General features: G+C 44.5%; 1 protein-coding gene across 7 annotated transcripts in view; it reads left to right on the top strand.

The window, feature by feature from the left end:
• The window catches only part of LOC139546313 (diacylglycerol kinase eta-like), a 127,130-nt gene that overhangs the window by 50,547 nt on the left and 53,620 nt on the right, over positions 1–22,963 (top strand). For all 7 annotated transcript variants that reach the window (XM_071354549.1, XM_071354553.1, XM_071354548.1 and 4 more), the window contains 2 exons: positions 10,809–10,913; positions 12,765–12,897. In XM_071354549.1, the coding sequence (XP_071210650.1) occupies positions 10,809–10,913; positions 12,765–12,897 (238 nt within the window). The remainder of the gene's footprint in view (positions 1–10,808; positions 10,914–12,764; positions 12,898–22,963) is intronic.

Genomic DNA, 22,963 nt, shown 5'->3' with positions numbered 1-22,963 from the left:
AAGGTAAATCATCTGGGTTAATTGGGACTTTCAGATGCACCTGGGCATGAGACAGTGTGACAGGTGTGAACTGATGTTGGACAGGCGCTGCTAACGCTGTAGGCTTTAACGTTAGTGCAAGTACTGAATTTACCCTTAACTCTGAGAACAGGACATTCGTTTATGATCTGAACCCTCTTGACTGAAGTCAGCTTTACCACGGGAGCCAGGCTCAACCCTAGATGAATGAAGCTCTGCTTGTGAAACAGAGTGTCTCGGTGGGCGAGGCCCAAATCTCTCCAAATGCCCCCACTCACTCCGAATACAGGGATCTCCAAAGCAACTTTGGTGAGTCAAAACATACTCGTCCGCCAAAACCACAGCTTCAGAGACAGTCTTCACTTTGCATTCGTTAATGTACATGGCTATTCGATCAGGGATTGTGTCTTTAAATTGCTCTAACATAATCAGATCACACAGCCCCTGGAAAGTCATAACCACAGAGGAGGAACACCAGCGATTAAACTGTGAAGAGAACTCTCGCGCAAACTCAAAATGAGTCTGTTTGTCAGCCCTTTCTAAAGTTCTAAATCGTTGGCGGTAAGCCGTAAATCTGTAACACAGCCATTTTAACCTTCTCATAACTGACACTGTCAACTACACCAAGAGCTGAATATGCTTCCTGCGCTTTAGCAGTCAACACACACTGCAACATTAGTGGAACACATCATTAAGCCTAACAGGGGAAAAGAAAGGCTGTATCTCAGGGTAGCAAATGGCAATAACATTACCAAATCTCCCACTGAGGTACCCAGTCGATTGTACTCACCTCCTCGGACCCATGTCCCAACAGCGAGGAGAGCAATCAACTAACCAATGTTACACTCTCCAACACAGCACACAACCAACTATCCACAGCAGTGGCAAGTTTACCAAACAAAGGCAAACAACCCTGGTCCTACCAAAAAAGTCAACTCAATAAAGCTGTACCAAAAAAAAGAAAACACCTACAGAGTTTAACACGAACTCCACATTTTCTCCCAAACAAAATACACTTACCAGTTAGCTTAACACTAGAATTACTGCCACACTTTTCCAGGCAACGCACCTGTTTGATGACATCACCAGACAACCAAACATCACAGATACGTCTCTAAGGCACAATACCAAACACGTATAAGACAACTAAAGCGCATCCCAATTAGCACTAAACCATCAAATGCCAAAATGTCTAGGAACCAACCTTATGATCCCGGACAAGCCCCCACTTGTTACAAACCGTCTCATAGCCCATAACAAAGAGGAAGACCACACGGAGATAAAATGTATTAAACAAAGTAAACTATATACAAGTACAATGGTGTGTGTGTGTGTGTAGTCAGTAGTGTAAGTGAGTGGATGTGTTCATAGATGGTGTTGAGAGCTGCCAAAACAAATTTCCACAACCAAAAACAACAGTGTGTCTGCATGGAGAGAGTCTATTTGATGCACTGGGGAAAAGTGTATTTATCCCAGGACACTCCCGAGCCCAGGTGTGTCCCATTCCACTGACGACCCTCCTGGCTCCGCCCACCGACATCCTATTAAGGAAAACAAGAGCAAAGAATTCAGCAGGAAGAGTGGGGAGAGTCGTCACAAGAGCTACTAACTTCCACCTAAACTCAGCAAAAGAAGAAACATACTCTCACTGTCAACTGCGTTTATTTTCAGCAAACTTAACAAGTGTAAGTATTTGTAAGAACAAAACAAGATTCAAAAACTGAGACATAAACTGAACAAGTTCCGCAGACATGTCACTAACAGAAATAGAATAATGTGTCCCGGAACTAATAGGGGGTCAAAATCAAAAGTAACAGTCAGTATCTGGTGTGGCCACCAGCTGCATTAAGTACTGCAGTGCATCTCCTCCTCATGGACTGCACCAGATTTGTCAGTTCTTGCCATGAGATGTTACCCCACTCTAACACGTAGGCACTTGCAAGTTTCCAGACATTTCTGGAAACTTGCAAGTGGCACTTGCAAGTTTCCAATTTCCGGATGAGGCTGCAGGAAGGGTACCACATGAGGGAGGAGGATGTCTTCCCTGTAACACACAGCGTTGAGATTGCCTGCAATGACAACAAGCTCAGTCCGTTGATGCTGTGACACACCGCCCCAGACCATGACGGACCCTCCATCTCCAAATTGATCCCGCTCCAGAGTACAGGCCTCGGTGTAACGCTTATTCCTTCGACGATAAACGTGAATCCGACCATCACTCCTGGTGAGACAAAACCGTGACTCGTCAGTGAAGAGCACTTTTTGCCAGTCCTGTCTGGTCCAGCGACGGTGGGTTTGTGCCCATAGGCATTGTTGCCTGTGATGTCTGGTGAGGACCTGCCTTACAACAGGCCTACAAGCCCTCAGTCCAGCCTCTCTCAGCCTATTGCGGACAGTCTGAGCACTGATGGAGGGATTGTGCGTTCCTGGTGTAACTCGGGCAGTTGTTGTTGCCATCCTGTACCTGTCCCGCAGGTTTGATGTTCGGATGTACCGATCCTGTGCAGGTGTTGTTACACGTGGTCTGCCAATGCGAGGACGATCAGCTGTCTGTCCTGTCTCCCTGTAGCTCTGTTTAAGGTTAATTGAACAAGCATGGGAAAGGGTTTAAACCATTTATAATGAAGATCTGTGAAGCTATTTGGATTTTTACGAATTATCTTTGAAAGACAGGGTCCTGAAAAAGGGACGGTTCTTTTTTTTGCTGAGTTTATTTCCGAAGCTGTCCAAGCAGCCAGTGTTTGAGAAGCTTGTCAGCTCCATGTGACAGTCAAATTAACACCTCCCTCTAGTGTATTTGGTACACAGGAAAACACATCATCATCAAACCAACTTCCTCAAGAATGTTTATGGTTGGTGAGACTACCTGTCTCACCTAAGTATTTTGATTTAACCAGGTAAGTTAAACTGAGAACACATTCACAGCAAGAACCTGGTGAATAGTTACAGGAGAGAAGGGATGAATGAGCCAATTGGAAGCTAGGGATGATTAGGTGACCAGATTGGAAATTTAGCCAGGAAAGAATGCCTCTTACTGGCCTTTCAACACCATTAGCCAGCAGTGTCTGATCTCCCATTCAGGGACTGACCAGGAGCAACCCTGCTTAGCTTCAGAGGCAAGCCAGCAGTGGGATGCAGGGTGGTATGTTGCTGGTTAGCAAGCAGGTCGAAAAGGCAGTAATGTCTATCAAAGTAAATGTCATTGTATAAACAGCGATCATTCACAACATGTGTAACAGACTCCATTATACTTGAATAATGTAAAATACAAAATGTGTCATGGTATGCCAGGTACCAAATTGCTAGATTATATTTTGTTGGTAGAACCTGTAACCTCGATTTAACATTAAAGGGGAGAATGTCATCGCCCATGGCAACATTCTGTTACATGGAATGGGAGACAGAGTGGTCAGCAGAGTCCAGAACACTGAGTTTCCCCTGCAGCCGGGAGACAGAGTGGTCAGCAGAGTCCAAAACACTGAGTTTCCCCATGCAGCCGGGAGACAGTGGTCAGCAGAGTCCAGAACACTGAGTTTCCCCTGCAGCCTCAGGCCGGTCCAGTGCTACTGTAGCTGCATCCGTCCAATACGGATGCAGTGTTGCAGTGTTGTCCTCGCTGTAGGATCATGGGTGACAGAAGCCACACACACACACACACACACACACACACACACACACACACACACACACACACACACACACACACACACACACACACACACACACACACACACACACACACACACACACACTCCATGTAACCCTGCAGCATCAGGTCACTGTAGCCTTAGTAAGGTGATTTGTAGCTAAGGGGTTTGACTCAAGACGGAAGGACACACGCAATCGTAGCAAGGGAATAGAGTTACTGATTAAACATTGAGACTCTAACCCTCTACCGCCAGCTTTAGTAATCACTTAGGCTATTATAATGAATAATAATATGTACACTGTTATGGGGTCTGGAGAGAAAAATTAGCTGTCCATCTATATAAGGTAGAATGTATAACATTTGTACATCGTCCGTGACAAATAAACGTGAAACAAATAATATTGTATGATCATGGATAATACCGTACAGTATTTTATAATGTATAATACACCACTCAGTTTCAGAGGTTTTGGGTGCTGGCTATCCTGCTCTGGGGCTGGCTATCCTGCTCTGGGGCTGGCTATCTTGCTCTGGGGCTGGCTATCCTGCTCTGGGGCTGGCTATCCTGCTCTGGGGCTGGCTAACCTGCTCTGGGGCTGGCTATCCTGCTCTGGGGCTGGCTAACCTGCTCTGGGGCTGGCTATCCTGCTCTGGGGCTGGCTATCCTGCTCTGGGGCTGGCTATCTTGCTCTGGGGCTGGCTATCTTGCTCTGGGGCTGGCTATCTTGCTCTGGGGCTGGCTATCCTGCTCTGGGGCTGGCTATCCTGCTCTGGGGCTGGCTAACCTGCTCTGGGGCTGGCTATCCTGCTCTGGGGCTGGCTATCCTGCTCTGGGGCTGGCTATCCTGCTCTGGGGCTGGCTATCTTGCTCTGGGGCTGGCTATCTTGCTCTGGGGCTGGCTATCTTGCTCTGGGGCTGGCTATCTTGCTCTGGGGCTGGCTATCCTGCTCTGGGGCTGGCTATCCTGCTCTGGGGCTGGCTATCTTGCTCTGGGGCTGGCTATCCTGCTCTGGGGCTGGCTATCTTGCTCTGGGGCTGGCTATCTTGCTCTGGGGCTGGCTATTCTGCTTTGGGGCTGGCTATCCTGCTCTGGGGCTGGCTATCCTGCTCTGGGGCTGGCTATCTTGCTCTGGGGCTGGCTTGTGTTGTGTTGTTGTGGTGCATTTTAAATGTTTTTGTCCTTTGAGTGGTTCGGGAGTTGTCTTGAGTTTAATAGCGAGGGAGAGGATGGATGCTAATATGATTAGCTATTAGACTGTGTTTACACAGGCTGACAAATTCGTATATATTTCCTAATTATTGGAAAAGGAACTGATCTGATTGGTCAAAAGACCAATTAGTGGGAAAAAAAGGTTAGAATTGGGCTGCCTGTGTAAACGCAGCCTTAGACATGGAGACATGGAGCAGGGCGAGGTAGAAGGTGGTACGGGGGGTAGAGGGTGAGGGGCCAGAGGAGTGGAAATGGATGGGTGTCTCCTTTTTGTTTGGGCCATAATCAGATTAAAAAAATTAAAAAGGATATTAATCTTAAAGTCCATAGATGTTAGGCCCAGCATCAGCCTCTGCTCCCAAAAAGTCTGAATTGATTCATTTGTTAAAGCTAAGTTATATTTTTCAATAAAAATCATCAACAATCATTAATTGAAATGATTGATTAACTGATCAGGTCTTCATGTTAACGTGGTTATATTGATTGATCAGATCCTCATTCTTTAATCAGGTGATTGGCCATGTGTGTCATGGTAATTTACCAGCTAACAAGACACACACACACACACACACACACACACACACACACACACACACACACACACACACACACACACACACACACACACACACACACTAACCCAACATCACACACACACACACACACACACACACACACACACACACACACACACACACACACACACACACACACACACACACACACACACACACACACACACACACACACACACACACACACACACACACACACTAACCCAACATCACACACACACACACTAACCCAACATCACACACAGAGTGGGCAATAACGTTATGATGTGCACAGGTGTGTCTTTTATCTATCAGACATGCAGAGGGCCGCTGTACAGCGCCTTGCAAAAATATTCACTGCCCTTGGCATTTTTCCTATTTTGTTGCATTACAACCTGTAATTTAAATGGATTTTGATTTCATGTAATGGGCATACCAAAATAGTCCAATTTGGTGAAGTGAAATGAAAAAAATTACTTGTTTCAAAAAATTATACAAAATAAAAATGGAAAAGTCTTGCGTCCATATGATTTCACCCCCTTTGCTATGAAGCCCCTAAATAAGATCTGGTGCAACCAATTACCTTCAAAAGTAACATAATTAGTTAAATAAAGTCCACCTGTGTGCAATCTAAGTGTCACATGATCTCAGTTTATATACACCTGTTCTGAAAGGCCCAAGAGTCTGCAACACCACTAAGCAGGGGCACCATCAAGCAAGCGGCACCATGAAGACCAAGGAGCTCTCCAAACAGGTCAGGGACAACATTGTGGAGAAGTACAGATCAGGGTTGGGTTATAAAAATATTTCAGAAACTTTGAACATCCCACGGAGCACCTTAAATTCATTAACAAAAAAACTGAAAGAATATGGCACCACAACAAACCTGCCAAGAGAGTGCCACCTACCAAAACACACGGACCAGGCAAGGAGGGCATTAATCAGAGAGGCAACAAAGAGACCAAAGATAACCCTGATGGAGATGCAAAGCTCCACAGAGGAGATTGGAGTATCTGTCCATAGGACCACTTTAAGCCGTACACTCCACAGAGCTGGGCTTTACGTAAGAGTGGCCAGAAAAAAATAAGCAAACATGTTTGGTTTTTGCCAAAAGGCATGAGGGAGACTCCCCAAACATATGGAAGAAGGTACTCTGGTCAGATGAGACTAAAATTGATATTTTTGGCCATCAAGGAAAAGCTATATCTGGTGCAAACCCAACACGTCTCATCACCCCGAGAACACCATTCGCACGGTGAAGCATGGTGGTGGCAGCATCATGCTGTGGGGATGTTTTTCATCGGCAGGAACTGGGAAACTGGTCAGAATTGAAGGAATGTTGAATGGTGCTAAATACAGGGAAATTCTTGAGGGAAACCTGTTTCAGTCTTCCAGAAATTTGAGACTGGGATGGAGGTTCACCTTCCAGCAGGACAACGACCCTAAGCATACTGCTAAAGCAACACTCGAGTGGAACACTCGAGTTTCCCCACTTTAAGGGGAAACATTAAATGTCTTGGAATGGCCTAGTCAAAGCCCAGACCTCAATCCAATTGAGACTGTGGTATGACTTAAAGATTGCTGTACACCAGCGGAACCCATCCAGCTTGAAGGAGCTGGAGCAGTATTGCCTTGAAGAATGGGCAAAGCTGTTACAGACATTCCCCAAGAGACTTGCAGCTGTAATTGCTGCAAAAGGTGGCTCACAAAAGTATTGACTTGGAAGGGGTGAATAGTTATGCACGCTCAAGTTCTTATTTCTTGTTTGTTTCACAATAACAAATATGTTGCATCTTGAAAGTAGTAGGCATGTTGTGTAAATCAAATGATACAACCTCCCCAAAAATCTATTTTAATTCCAGGTTGTAAGGCAATAAAATAGGAAAATGCCAAGGGAGGTGAATACTTATGCAAGCCACTGTATGTCTGTCTGTGTATGTTTGTGGACACTTCAGTTCTTCTATCTATTAGACATGCAGAGGGCCGCTGTGTGCAGCTGTTGGTCTGTCTGTCTGTCTTTGGACAACAGTTTATTTATCTAATTCATTAATTCATGACAACACCATTACAACGACAACACGTTGGTCACAACACATCAACATGAGATTTCATCTGCACTGAACCAGTGAAGCTGTATCTGTCCATGTATCCTAATGGAGAAGACAATATGGCTGACAAACGGCATCAGTGGTAGCCTTTATTATATGATGATGGTGCTACTGTAGACTTCATGCAGAAAATTCAGCACCAGTACAATAGTGTGTGGGAGACTGTGTTTGAACAGATGGGGTTTATCTGCCTCAAACAGTGATATGAGTGTGTGTCGTATGCTGCATTCACGTACACACACACACACACACACACACACACACACACACACACACACACACACACACACACACACACACACACACACACACACACCAACGTGTGTGTATCTGGCTGCTGTCTGTGAGCTAATGGCTATGTTTCCACACTGGGTAATAGGCTCAGAGCCTCAGGTGCTGCTGGTCCACAGGGCAGACAGACCTGGACACAGCTGCTGAGATGGGAGGGGTGGAACAGGGAGGGAGTGATGAGAAGCACAGGGAGGGAGAGGTGGAACAGGGAGAGAGTGATGAGAAGCACTGGGAGGGAGGGTTGGAACAGGGAGGGAGTGATGAGAAGCACTGGGAGGGAGGGTTGGAACAGGGAGGGAGTGATGAGAAGCACAGGGAGGGAGTGATGAGAAGCACAGTGAGGGAGAGGTGGAACAGGGAGAGAGTGATGAGAAGCACAGGGAAGGAGGAGTGTGAAGAACAGATTTAAATTGGTGTGTGTGTGTGCTTTGTTAGAAGGTGTTGCTGTGTGTTGCTGTGTGGACCCACAGCCTTGAGTGTCCCCGTGCTGAATCAATGTCAGCCAGGTTAACACCCACTCTAACTACCTGAGAGAACAACAGAGAGAGAGGAGAAGGGGGGGGGTGGGTGAAGGATGAGAGAGGAGGAGAGGGAAGGGAAATATGGAGAAAGAGGAGAAAAGAGAGAGAGAGAGAAAGAAAGAAAGAAGGCCTAGGGGTGAAAATGAAAGGGAGGTAAGAAAAGAAGAGTAGGGAGAGATCATCCAGAATGATGAAGAAGTGATGAATGCTGAAAGGCTTTTGTCTCTTTCTGTCTCATGTCTTTCTGTCTCATGTCTTTCTGTCTCATGTCTTTCTGTCTGTTATGTCTTTCTGTCTCATGTCTTTCTGTCTGTTATGTCTTTCTGTCTCATGTCTTTCTGTCTCACGTCTTTTTGTCTGTCATGTCTTTCTGTCTCATGTCTTTCTGTCTGTTATGTCTCACGTCTTTTTGTCTGTTATTTCTTTCTGTCTCGTGTCTTTCTGTCTGTTATGTCTTTCTGTCTCACGTCTTTTTGTCTGTCATGTCTTTCTGTCTCATGTCTTTCTGTCTCACGTCTTTTTGTCTGTCATGTCTTTCTGTCTCGTGTCTTTCTGTCTGTTATGTCTTTCTGTCTCACGTCTTTTTGTCTGTCATGTCTTTCTGTCTCATGTCTTTCTGTCTCACGTCTTTTTGTCTGTCATGTCTTTCTGTCTCGTGTCTTTCTGTCTGTTATGTATCTCTGTCTGTTATGTCTTTCTGTCTGTTTTGTCTTTCTGTCTGTTATGTCTTTCTGTCTCATGTCTTTCTGTCTCATGTCTTTCTGTCTGTTATGTCTTTCTGTATCATGTCTTTCTGTCTGTTATGTCTTTCTGCCTGTTATGTCTTTCTGTCTCATGTCTTTCTGTCTGTTATGTCTTTCTGTCTCATGTCTTTCTGTCTCATGTCTTTCTGTCTCATGTCTTTCTGTCTCATGTATTTCTGTCTGTTATGTATCTCTGTCTCATGTCTTTCTGTCTGTTATGTCTTTCTGTCTCATGTCTTTCTGTCTCATGTCTTTCTGTCTGTTATGTATTTCTGTCTGTTATGTCTTTCTGTCTCATGTCTTTCTGTCTGTTATGTCTTTCTGTCTCATGTCTTTCTGTCTGTTATGTCTCTATGTCTGTTATGTCTTTCTGTCTCATGTCTTTCTGTCTCATGTCTTTCTGTCTCATGTCTTTCTGTCTGTTATGTCTTTCTGTCTCATGTCTTTCTGTCTGTTATGTATTTCTGTCTGTTATGTCTTTCTGTCTCATGTCTTTCTGTCTGTTATGTCTTTCTGTCTCATGTCTTTATGTCTGTTATGTCTCTATGTCTGTTATGTCTTTCTGTCTCATGTCTTTCTGTCTGTTATGTATTTCTGTCTGTTATGTCTTTCTGTCTCATGTCTTTCTGTCTGTTATGTCTTTCTGTCTCATGTCTTTCTGTCTGTTATGTCTTTCTGTCTCATGTCTTTCTGTCTGTTATGTCTCTATGTCTGTTATGTCTTTCTGTCTCATGTCTTTCTGTCTCATGTCTTTCTGTCTCATGTCTTTCTGTCTGTTATGTCTTTCTGTCTCATGTCTTTCTTTCATGTCTTTCTGTCTGTTATGTCTTTCTGTCTCATGTCTTTCTGTCTCATGTCTTTCTGTCTGTTATGTCTTTCTGTCTGTTATGTCTTTATGTCTGTTATGTCTTTCTGTCTCATGTCTTTCTGTCTCATTTCTTTTTGTCTGTTATGTCTTTCTGTCTTATGTCTTTCTGTCTGTTATGTCTTTCTGTCTCATGTCTTTCTGTCTCATGTCTTTCTGTCTGTTATGTCTTTCTGTCTGTTATGTCTTTATGTCTGTTATGTCTTTCTGTCTCATGTCTTTCTGTCTCATTTCTTTTTGTCTGTTATGTCTTTCTGTCTTATGTCTTTCTGTCTGTTATGTCTTTCTGTCTGTTATGTCTTTATGTCTGTTATGTCTTTCTGTCTCATGTCTTTCTGTCTCATTTCTTTTTGTCTGTTATGTCTTTCTGTCGGTGTGTCTAAAGGGTTGTGTCTCTTTCTGTCTGTGTGTCTCCTGGGAGGCTCTCCTTTCCTCCCTCAGCGCGGAGAGAGAGGGACAGAGAGAAGGAAGAGAGGAGGAAGTGGGGTGATGGGCTATCAGCCTTTACGAAGGCTCTGCCTGTCACCTCGCATCATACTCAAAACAGAGGGAGTGTTAGAGAGAGAGAGAGAGAGGAGGAGAGAGAGAGAGAGAGAGAGAGAGAGAGAGAGAGAGTAGAGGAGGGTAGGGGAGAGAGGGGGGAGGGTGAATAAGTGATGAGGGAGAGAGTGAGGAAATATTTGAGAGGGCTGAGAAAGAGAGCGAGGGAGGGAGGGGGCTAGTTCTCTTAAAGACGGAGAGCGAATCTCCCGCCGGCTCAGAGGCAGAGCAGGCAGAGGAGAGGACAGTACACTAATTTTCCCTCTCTCTCTCTCTCTCTCTCTCTCTCTGTCTCTCTATCCATCCAGGTGATCACTCCGTTCCGCAGGCTCATCCTCTGCGCGGAAAACAGGAAAGAGATGGAGGACTGGATCAGCTCGCTGAAGTCCGTCCAGTCCCGAGAGCATTACGAGGTAAGACCAGATCCATTCTCTGTTCTCTATAGCAACAGATCCATTCTCTGTTCTCTATAGCAACAGATCCACTGCCTGTGTGAGCTTTTGAGAGTGAGAGAGAAAGAGGAAGAGAATGAGAGAGGAGACATGGAGAGAGGAGGCATGGAGAAACGAGGCATGGAGAGAGCTGGAAGGAGAGAAGAGGGAGAAGGACAATAGATCTTTGATCTGATCATTGGCTTACTATGTCAGTTGTTGCTGTTTAGAGTGCAAATATTTCTGTTTCTGTTGTTTCTTTTGAACGTGTGTGAGCAGCAGGGTAGTGTAGTGTGAGCAGCAGGGTAGTGTAGTGTGAGCAGCAGGGTAGTGTAGTGTGAGCAGCAGGGTAGTATAGTGTACGCAGTGGGTTGCATGCTCTGTATCGTGCAGTGGACTGGAACATGGGGGAACTATTTCACCCATTGAGGGTGGTCGTGGAAGCCCAGCTCACAGGAGACATACACACATGCATACACACACAGTGTCACACTCAGAGGAGTCCCATAGTCACACATGCATGCACGCACCTACGCACGCACACACACACACACACACACACACACACACACACACACACACACACACACACACACACACACACACACACACACACACACACACACACACACACACACACACACACACACACATGTTGTCTATACGGAAAGGTTTTACAGGTTTTTAACTGCTAGTGTCTGTCTTACTCTCTGGGTGTCTTAGAACTCACCAGGAAAAAGAGCTCGCCACTAAATAGTCCCTCACATCACTCTATAACGAACCCAATTCATATTTTTACAAAAGGAAGATAAGAGTGGCTGTTAGATATTCATGCTGAATAATAATAGTCCCTGTATTATCTTCTCAAAGATGTTTTTTTAACAGCATTGCCGTTTAGAAATGATCCGTTTGTTATGTTTAGCCGTGACCAGAATCAGATATAACTGTTGATATTGGTCGACTGCAGCGCTTGTCTCCAGGCAGAAACAGGGTATACAACACAGTGCCAGCATGGCATATTAATGCCTTTCAATTGGGAAAGAAAGATGATATAAGATTGTTTGCCTCTCTGCCCTCTTTCCTCTCCACTGCAATGCACCGCTGAGCTGCGGAGTATAGCACTAGAGGTTCAGGATACTCCCATGTCCCATGTTCTAATAGGGATGGATAGATGGGGTGTGTGTGTGTGTGTGTGTGTGTGTGTGTGTGTGTGTGTGTGTGTGTGTGTGTGTGTGTGTGTGTGTGTGTGTGTGTGTGTGTGTGTGTGTGTGTGTGTGTGTGTGTGTGTGTGTGCGCGTGTGTGCATGTGCTTGTGCGTGTGCGTGTGGTATGATTTATGGTCAAAATCTGTCTTCTATACGTTGTAAAAGTCTTCTATAAAGAAGTGAAAAAATGTCATGTAATCTCTTCAAATGCTTGTGTAAAATGTGTGTGTATAGGTTCTATGTTGCTCACCTAAAACACCACTGAGCTGTCCAAAAAAATTGTATAGTGAGCACTGTAATGCAATTTATGTTAGCAATTTATATAGGTTTTCTTTAACTGTGTCTGAGTTTAGGTAATCAATGTGAACATGCAAACAATGTTTACTAGATGTGGAAGACCCTTTGGATAATGTACCGTTCCATCTATTTAAAGATACGGTTATCTGTGTCACACCGTCTCTTAAAAATGTCAGGGTCATTTGTGCCAATCCGTCTATTCTAAATGTTACAATTATTTTGGTCAGTGTGTGTTTCTTAATGTGAGCAAAAGGGAGCCTAATGTTTGAATTAAAGTACCCGACTTGTCTATCCTGGTGTTGCCAACCTGATTTAACCTCTCGTTTGTCAGACAGCACAGTTTAATGTGGAACATTTCTCAGGGATGCACAACTGGTATGCCTGCTCCCACGCACGGCCCACCTTCTGTAACGTCTGTAGAGACAGCCTCTCTGGCGTCACCTCCCACGGCCTGTCCTGCGAAGGTAAGACACACACACTCACATCTCTTGTCTCTCCTAACACCTCTCCTCCTCATTTATCTCTCCGTCTCCTCATTAATGAGAGGATGCTGTCTTCTGTGTTTTCCCTTAGTGCTGTGTGTCCCTCCTGAGCTGTGGTGGTTTCCTTAGTGCTGTGTGTCCCTCCTGAGTTGTGGTGATTTCCTTAGTGCTGTGTGTCCCTCCTGAGTTGTGGTGGTTTCCTTAGTGCTGTATGTCCCTCCTGAGCCGTGGTAGTTTCCTTAGTGCTATGTGTCCCTCCAGGGCCGTGGTAGTTTCCTTAGTGCTGTGTGTCCCTCCTGAGCTGTGGTGGTTTCCTTAGTGCTGTGTGTCCCTCCTGGGCCGTGGTAGTTTCCTTAGCGCTGTGTGACCCTCCTGAGCCGTGGTAGTTTCCTTAGTGCTGTGTGTCCCTCCTGGTCCGTGGTAGTTTCCTTAGTGCTGTATGTCCCTCCTGAGCCGTGGTAGTTTCCTTAGTGCTGTGTGTCCCTCCTGGTCCGTGGTAGTTTCCTTAGTGCTGTGTGTCCCTCCTGGGCCGTGGTAGTTTCCTTAGTTCTGTGTGTCCCTCCTGGGCCGTGGTAGTTTCCTTAGTGCTGTGTGTCCCTCCTGGGCCGTGGTAGTTTCCTTAGTGCTGTGTGTCCCTCCTGCGCCGTGGTAGTTTCCTTAGTGCTGTGTGTCCCTCCTGGGCCGTGGTAGTTTGAATCATTCCTGGAGAGTTGGAGGGGAGATATAGTGTTAACAGGGCTGTACGATGGGGAATAGGACAGACTTACTATTTCCTCCCTGTGGAGTATAAGGTCACAACCAGCCTAACCCATCCAGGAAGTAGGACTATGAGCTCTTAGTAGAGCAGGGCTGGGGGCTGTTCAATTTAACTATGCAGTCAATACCACTTTATGATATTATTTCAATTCGGATCGATTAAGAATAGTAGGGCAGAGCAGTAATGGAGTTGAATGATAGGCGATTGGTGTATTGGCTGGAGAAGTGAGGTGTGGGTTGAGAAGAGCTTACGATATGTCGTGACCTCTCTGCTGGCTAGCCTAGTGTGAGAGGCTAATGATAACCCATTAATTGCCCTAAAATGAAGGGCTTCCTCTTTGAAGGCTCTTCAAAGGCTTTTATGGCTGTGTGTGTGGTGTGTGAGTGTGTGTTAATTCATGCTTAATGGTTCCAGATGATGTGGAACGTTAGACTCACAATGTCTACGGTAGACACACACACACACACACAGTCACACACACACGCTATGCTAATTAGCATGAGAGGAATATACAGATGGTGTTCATTACGGTGTTCTGATACGCTCTATGAAACCAGGAAATGGTGTATAAATAGTATTGGTACGTAAATGGTTGGTTACACTGTTCCTTCACAGCCGAGGTGTGGACAAGTTGCGTCATTCCCACACCTGTCCCTGTAGTTTTAATATAGTGTTGATTCAACATAGGGACAAATCATATACCGTCTGACATTTTTTGTTTTACTAGGCAAGCCAGTAAAGAATAAATTCTTACTTACAATGATGGCCTACCCCAACCAAACCCGGACGATGCTGGGCCAATTGTGCGCCGCCCTATGGGACTCCCAATCCCGGCCGGATGTGATACAGCCTGGATTTGAACAAGGGGCTGTAGTGACACCTCTTGCACTGAGCTGCAGTGCCTTAGACCGCTGCGCCACTCGGGAGCCCCTGTTACTGTTAGGGGAAAAACATATTCGTAATATTGAGAGGCACTGTGTGTGTGTGTGAGAGAGGGGTGAGAGAGGCAGATAGAGCTAGACAGAGAGCGAGAGAGAGGGGTGGGAGAGAGGCAGAGAGATGGAGAGGAGAGAGAGCAAGAGAGAGAGGCAGAGAGAGCTAACTCTTCTTCTCTGACACAATCTCTCATTACTGCAGTATATCAACCCCCCGTTGTTCCAGTCTCCTCTGCAGCCTGTCTGAACCAGGACGGGCCAACCCTCCTTCTTCCGCACACTTTCGCTCCAGCACTGCTCTAACACACATCTGAATCTGCTACTTTAATCAGCTGCTCATCAGGACCTTGATTAGCTAGTGAGAGTAGTGTTGAAACCAAAGCCTATACACCCAGTAGCTCTCCAGATCAGAACAAGGGTTGGCCTTCTTGGCACGTACCCCGGGGCCCCCAAACTCCTTTTCTTTTTGGGGGGGGGTGGGGGGGGCCTGTCATAAGCAATGGCAAATGTAGAATTGCAGGAAATTTGCTTTAAAACTGTATACATTTCTCTCAGCCTCAATAGAACACATGTAGAATAGCAGGAAATTAGCTTGAAAACTGTTAAATGTTATCTTAGCATTAGATGTGAACAATAGCATGAGATGAGCTATAAAACAGAACATTTTTCTCTCTGCTCGTGGCAAAATGTGTAGAATTGTAGGAAATTAGCTTTGAATCTACACAATGTGTAGAATAGTGTGACAAATTGCAATAAGTTTTCCACTACAAAAAAAACACATTCGGTCTTGGGTCTAGGGCAGGGGTATTCAAATCCGATCCTGAAAGTCTGGTCTGGAGTACTGCTGTTTTATCTGATCATTAATTGTACCGACTTGGTGTCCCAGGTCTAAATCAGTCCTTCATTAGAGTGGAAGAATAAAATCAGAAGTTAAACTGGCTTCAAGGTCCAGATTTTGTATTTGCTTTGTCTAGGGTATCGATCATTAGCTCCTTCTAATTCATTCTGATTGCATTGTTGTGGCTTCAATAAAGAATGACTGGATACATAGTTTGCAGTACTCATGTGGCTCTGGTTCTGCCTAGTACAGAGCTTTTGTAATGAACATTACTTTAGCTATTTTAGTATCCTTTTTGGGACCATTGGACCATGTGCCAATCTGTCTTTCAATTGATTATATATTTTTTTTCTTTCATTTAACTAGGCAAGTCGGTTATGAACAGATTCTTGTTTTCAATGACGGCCTAAGAACAGTGGGTTAACTGCCTTGTTCAGGGGCAGAACGACAGAGTTTTTACCTTGTCCGCTCGGGGATTCAATCTTGCAACCTTTCGGTTACTAGTCCAACGCTCTAACCACTAGGCTACCTGCCACCCCATAATGCAACACCTGTTGCCAGTAGTGGTGTATGGGGAAAAATCACTGGGGAAAAAGCCATATTACAACCTATGTGTTGTGTAATTGGTTGTTTGCTCTGTAACCTGTTAGTTCATATTTCTTGCGATCGTCATATATAGGCCTAAGGCTGAGACAATACGATGTATTTTTATTTAACCAGGCAAGTCAGTTAAGAACAAAATCTTGTTTACAATGACAGCCAAACCTGGGCAAACTCTCTCCGGTGAAGTCCAAAAGGCACATTGCATGTAACAAACAGTTAATGTACATGACCTACAGCACGGTCAAGCAAGTTAATGTTTCCAACATTTTCAGGCCGCAAAACAACTATTGATTTAGAACCACAGAGAGTTACTGCAAGTTGCAAAGAAAACAGAAGCTGCCTCCACTATTCCAGCACCATTTCAACTTCAACATCACCTCTGCTTTGTCTAATACAGTGACAACTAAAAGATACCAAAAACAGTTTAATCCAATTAACATAAGCTAAATATGATGTGTGTGTGTGCGTGCGTGCACATTGGTGCAAGTAGAAAAAACATGTTTTTCTACACCTGCATTGTTTTTCTACACCGTGCTTCTACACCTGCATTGCTTGCTGTTTGGGGTTTTAGGCTGGGTTTCTGTACAGCACTTCGAGATATTAGCTGATGTACGAAGGGCTATATAAAATAAACTTGATTTGATTTGATTTGTTGACTCACCCTACTTGTTGAGGAACACCAATGCCATCCTCCTCTCTTTCATGTTGTCTAAACGGCCTATCACTCTGTCATACAGTACATGCTTTTATTTTTTGTTGTCCTAGGCTACCTGGCTAAAATGCTTGCTCGCTAGCCTAACTTCCATTCATGGGCAACGTTATCTAGTTAACATTAGCCTTCTACATCTAGCTACATATTGAACTTCCATCCTCTCAGGCCAGGGGCACAATGTTTGAATGTATGGTTGGACCAGAATTGCCGTTATAATCATTGGCCAGTGTGGAGAATGAAGTAAAACCACAAGTCCAAATCACTATCTCCAGCCATGGCTAAGTTAGGAAAGGATCGTTTTTTGCTATCTAGCTAGCCACCGGAGAACAACAACACAACGAAATGCACAACGAGTTTCTGTCAGTGACGTATGCTCTTGATGAGATGTGATTGGACTGAAGCCAAATCCTGGCTTTCCTTGACACTTTTTTTTGGTGTGCTGCCTGGACCATTCACAGTTGAGCTCACTCAAATTAGCTCAACGCTGATTGGCTCGCTGGCTTCCCTTGCATTCATTGGTACTGGCGTCAACAATGCCATTCTCTTTTGGACCAGACAGCGTTAGATCATGGCATATACACACAGAGACAGAGGGGCGCTGTTTTTCTCACTCGGATGCCTTCTCTGGTGAGATACATTACATGTGCAAAAAGCTTTGAGCACGGGGGCATTGCTGAAACAAGAAAGGGCCTTCGCCAAACTGTTGCCACAAAGTTGGAAGCACAGAATGATCTAGAATGTCATTGTATGCTGTAGCCTTAAGAGTTCCCTTCACAGGAACTAAGGGGCCTTGACAGAACCATGAAAAACAGCCCCAGACCATGATTCCTCCCCTACCAATCTTTACAGTTGGCACTATGCATTGGGGCAGGTAGCGTTCTCTTGGCATTCGCCAAACCCAGATTAGTCCGTCGGACTGCCAGATGGTGAAGCTTGACTCATCACTCCAGAGAACACGTTTCCACGGCTCCAGAGTCCAATGGTGGCGAGTTTTACACCACTCCAGCCGACGCTTGGCATCGCGCATGGTGATCTTAGGCTTGTGTGCGGCTGCTTGGCCATGAAAACCCATTTCACGAAGCTCCCGACGAACAGTTCTTGTTTCCAGAGGCAGTTTGAAACTCGGTAGTGAGTGTTTACACGCCAAGTGCTGTAGCACTCAGCGGTCCTGTTCTGTGAGTTTGTGTGGTCTACCACTTCACGGCTGAGCCATTGTTGCTCCAAGACATTTCCACTTCACAATAACAGCACTTACAGTTGACCGGGGCAGCTCTAGCAGGGCAGACATTTGAAGAACTGACTTGTTGGAAAGGTGGCATCCTATGACGGTGCCAAGTTGAAAGTCACTGAGCTCTTCAGTAAGGCCATGCTACTGCTGATGTGTGTCTATGTAGAATGTATGGGTGTTTGAGCAATGTTGGACACCTGTCAGCAATATGTGTGGCTTAAATAGCCGAATCCACAAATTTGAAGGGGTGTCCACATATTCTTGTATAAACATTGCATTCAGAAAGCATTCAGACCCCTTGACTTTTTCCACATTTTGTTACGTTACAGCCTTATTCTAAAATTTATTAAATCGTTTTTTTCTCATCAATCTACACACGATACCCCATAATGACAAAGCAAAAACAGGTTTTTAGGAAATAGGATCCACCTGAGCTAAATTTTGAGTCTCATCGCAAGGGTCTGAATTCTTATGTAAATAAGGTATTTCTTTTTTTTATTTTCAATACATTTGTAAACATTTCTACAAACCTGTTTCCACTTTGTCATTATGAGGTATTTTTTTGTGGATTGATGAGGAAATGTTTTAACTTTATCCATTTTAGAATAAGGCTGTAACGTAACAAAATGTGGGGTCTCCATACTTTCCCGAATGCACATTCAGTGAATTGAAGACAAATTATGAAGCACAGAGAAACAAAAGATAGAGAAAGAGAGGCTTTAAGTGGTGAGAACAGCTAGACAGACAGTTTCACAGCAATCAGAGATGCTTCTGTTTCACTTTGATTTCCTGCTGCTTGACGATCAATAAGGATTGATGAGTGCCCCACATACACCAGTTATCCTCTGGCTACAAACAGTCTGAAACCACGGAACTAATCTCTATAAAAAATACATCTCATATCCGTCTGCAATCGATGTTTCCCTAATGGAACTCTAAATCCTGTTAGTCAACATTTAGTCAACATTTAGTCAACATTTAGTCAACATTAAGAGAACACAATACTGTTTATCACTGTCTGCCAATGGCAAGGAGTGGAGCTGGCCAATTAGTCTTGATTTCCCGGTGTGTGTGTGTGTGTGTGTGTGTGTGTGTGTGCGTGTATGTGTGTGTTTGCGTGTCAGCACGTGCCTGTACGTGTGCGTGTGTCCTTATCTGAGTGTTGTTTTCGACAATGGAACTTTCCAGTCATTTTTCATGTTTGGTTGTTAAGTGCCTCCTCATCTATAATGAATATACATTATGGACGCACTCCACTCACTTTGGTGGCCAGATATCATGTGTTCCTTCTGCATTTACATTTTAATTCATTCTTATGCAAAGCCACTCACAATAAGTGCCTGACCGGTCGGCCGTCATATATAGACTGTACTGTTTATATGCAGAGGTTACAGTGGGTTACAGTCTCTCTCTCACCTGGGGTTTTACAGCTCATTGTTTTGAGCGGCCTGAGGGCCTGTGACAGGGATCCAGACTGCATGCTCCATGCCTCTGACACTTGCATTCCCTATTATGCAAGTGGAGATGTATTTAAATGCAGTGGATCCTAAAATGTGCCTTATTTGGTAGTGAGGTTACAATAAGCACTCTCTGGTACTTAAATAAACAATTTCAACACAATTGATAGATTGTGGGCTATTTTAACACGCCCCCTCCCAAAAAAAGCTTCTTGATTAATCTATTGGTATTGTTTTCCCTGCTAAAAGGTCAAATAAAGTGCTAACCTGGTAACCTGGTAGTGTAACAGTATCAGTGTGTTAACCTGATGGTGGTTCCAGAGTGATCAGTGTGATCAGTGTGTTAACCTGATGGTGGTTCCAGAGTGATCCGTGTGTTAACCTGATGGTGGTTCCAGAGTGATCAGTGTGTTAACCTGATGGTGGTTCCAGAGTGATCAGTGTGTTAACCTGATGGTGGTTCCAGAGTGATCAGTGCGTTAACCTGCTGGTGGTTCCAGAGTGATCCGTGTGTTAACCTGATTGTGGTTCCAGAGTGATCAGTGTGTTAACCTGATGGTGGTTCCAGAGTGATCCGTGTGTTAACCTGATGGTGGTTCCAGAGTGATCCGTGTGTTAACCTGATGGTGGTTCCAGAGTGATCAGTGGGTTAACCTGATGGTGGTTCCAGAGTGATCAGTGTGTTAACCTGATGGTGGTTCCAGAGTGATCCTTGTGTTAACCTGATGGTGGTTCCAGAGTGATCAGTGGGTTAACCTGATGGTGGTTCCAGAGTGATCCGTGTGTTAACCTGATGGTGGTTCCAGAGTGATCAGTGTGTTAACCTGATGGTGGTTCCAGAGTGATCCTTGTGTTAACCTGATGGTGGTTCCAGAGGGATTAGCTATAGCTTTAACACTGTAATCCTCTAGTCTAGGACAGTATCTGTGTATACTGTGCATGTGCGCACACACACACATACACACACACACACATACACACACACACACACACATACACACACAAACACACACATTGGGTTAGGGTAGAAAATAGAGGTACGAGTTACGTGGATTGGCTCTGGTCCTCTAGGGCTGTGTTCCCTCTGTCTGTTCCACACAGGCCTGAGGCAGAATGGCAGATAGTCTGACAGAGCAGGCTTAGGATGAAGCTCAGTCACCGGAACAGTCAGCGCTCTCGCTGCGCATTTAGACACACTCTTCAGGCAGTGGTAGAGCTGGGGAATGAAAAGTAGTAACTCACCCATCACCTAACAGCTCTCTGTTTATCACCTAACAGCTCTCTGTTTATCACCTAACAGCTCTCTGTTTATCACCTAACAGCTCTCTGTTTATCACCTAACAGCTCTCTGTTTATCACCAGCTCTCAGAGAGCTCTCTGTTTATCACCTAACAGCTCTCTGTTTATCACCTAACAGCTCTCTGTTATCACCTAACAGCTCTCTGTTTATCACCTAATAGCTCTCTGTTTATCACCTAACAGCTCTCTGTTTATCACCTAACAGCTCTCTGTTTATCACCTAACAGCTCTCTGTTTATCACCAGCTCTCAGAGAGCTCTCTGTTTATCACCTAACAGCTCTCTGTTTATCACCTAACAGCTCTCTGTTATCACCTAACAGCTCTCTGTTTATCACCTAACAGCTCTCTGTTTATCACCTAACAGCTCTCTGTTTATCACCAGCTCTCAGAGAGCTCTCTGTTTATACCTAACAGCTCTCTGTTTATCACCTAACAGCTCTCTGTTATCACCTAACAGCTCTCTGTTTATCACCTAACAGCTCTCTGTTTATCACCTAACAGCTCTCTGTTTATCACCTAACAGCTCTCTGTTATCACCTAACAGCTCTCTGTTTATCACCTAACAGCTCTCTGTTTATCACCTAACAGCTCTCTGTTTATCACCTAACAGCTCTCTGTTTATCACCTAACAGCTCTCTGTTGATCACCTAACAGCTCTCTGTTGATCACCTAACAGCTCTCTGTTTATCACCTAACAGCTCTCTGTTTATCACCTAACAGCTCTCTGTTATCACCTAACAGCTCTCTGTTTATCACCTAACAGCTCTCTGTTTATCACCTAACAGCTCTCTGTTTATCACCTAACAGCTCTCTGTTTATCACCTAACAGCTCTCTGTTTATCACCTAACAGCTCTCTGTTTATCACCTAACAGCTCTCTGTTTATCACCTAACAGCTCTCAGAGAGCTGTCTGTTTATCACCTAACAGCTCTCTGTTTATCACCTAACAGCTCTCTGTTTATCACCTAACAGCTCTCTGTTTATCACCAGCTCTCATAGAGCTCTCTGTTTATCACCTAACAGCTCTCTGTTTATCACCTAACAGCTCTCTGTTTATCACCTAACAGCTCTCTGTTTATCACCTAACAGCTCTCTGTTTATCACCTAACAGCTCTCTGTTTATCACCTAACAGCTCTCTGTTTATCACCTAACAGCTCTCTGTTATCACCTAACAGCTCTCTGTTATCACCTAACAGCTCTCTGTTTATCACCTAACAGCTCTCTGTTTATCACCTAACAGCTCTCTGTTTATCACCTAACAGCTCTCTGTTGATCACCTAACAGCTCTCTGTTGATCACCTAACAGCTCTCTGTTTATCACCTAACAGCTCTCTGTTTATCACCTAACAGCTCTCTGTTATCACCTAACAGCTCTCTGTTTATCACCTAACAGCTCTCTGTTTATCACCTAACAGCTCTCTGTTTATCACCTAACAGCTCTCTGTTTATCACCTAACAGCTCTCTGTTTATCACCTAACAGCTCTCTGTTTATCACCTAACAGCTCTCTGTTTATCACCTAACAGCTCTCTGTTTATCACCTAACAGCTCTCTGTTGATCACCTAACAGCTCTCTGTTGATCACCTAACAGCTCTCTGTTTATCACCTAACAGCTCTCTGTTTATCACCTAACAGCTCTCTGTTTATCACCTAACAGCTCTCTGTTTATCACCTAACAGCTCTCTGTTTATCACCTAACAGCTCTCTGTTTATCACCTAACAGCTCTCTGTTTATCACCTAACAGCTCTCTGTTATCACCTAACAGCTCTCTGTTATCACCTAACAGCTCTCTGTTTATCACCTAACAGCTCTCTGTTTATCACCTAACAGCTCTCTGTTTATCACATAACAGCTCTCTGTTATCACCTAACAGCTCTCTGTTTATCACCTAACAGCTCTCTGTTTATCACCTAACAGCTCTCTGTTTATCACCTAACAGCTCTCTGTTTATCACCTAACAGCTCTCTGTTTATCACCTAACAGCTCTCTGTTTATCACCCAACAGCTCTCTGTTTATCACCTAACAGCTCTCTCTTTATCACCTAACAGCTCTCTGTTTATCACCTAACAGCTCTCTGTTTATCACCTAACAGCTCTCTGTTTATCACCTAACAGCTCTCTGTTTATCACCTAACAGCTCTCTGTTTATCACCTAACAGCTCTCTGTTTATTACCTAACAGCTCTCTGTTTATCACCTAACAGCTCTCTGTTTATC

This window comes from Salvelinus alpinus, chromosome 20 (assembly GCF_045679555.1).
Source record: "Salvelinus alpinus chromosome 20, SLU_Salpinus.1, whole genome shotgun sequence".
Classification (NCBI taxonomy): Eukaryota; Metazoa; Chordata; class Actinopteri; order Salmoniformes; family Salmonidae; genus Salvelinus; species Salvelinus alpinus.
This window is presented reverse-complemented; position numbering and strand designations above follow the sequence as displayed.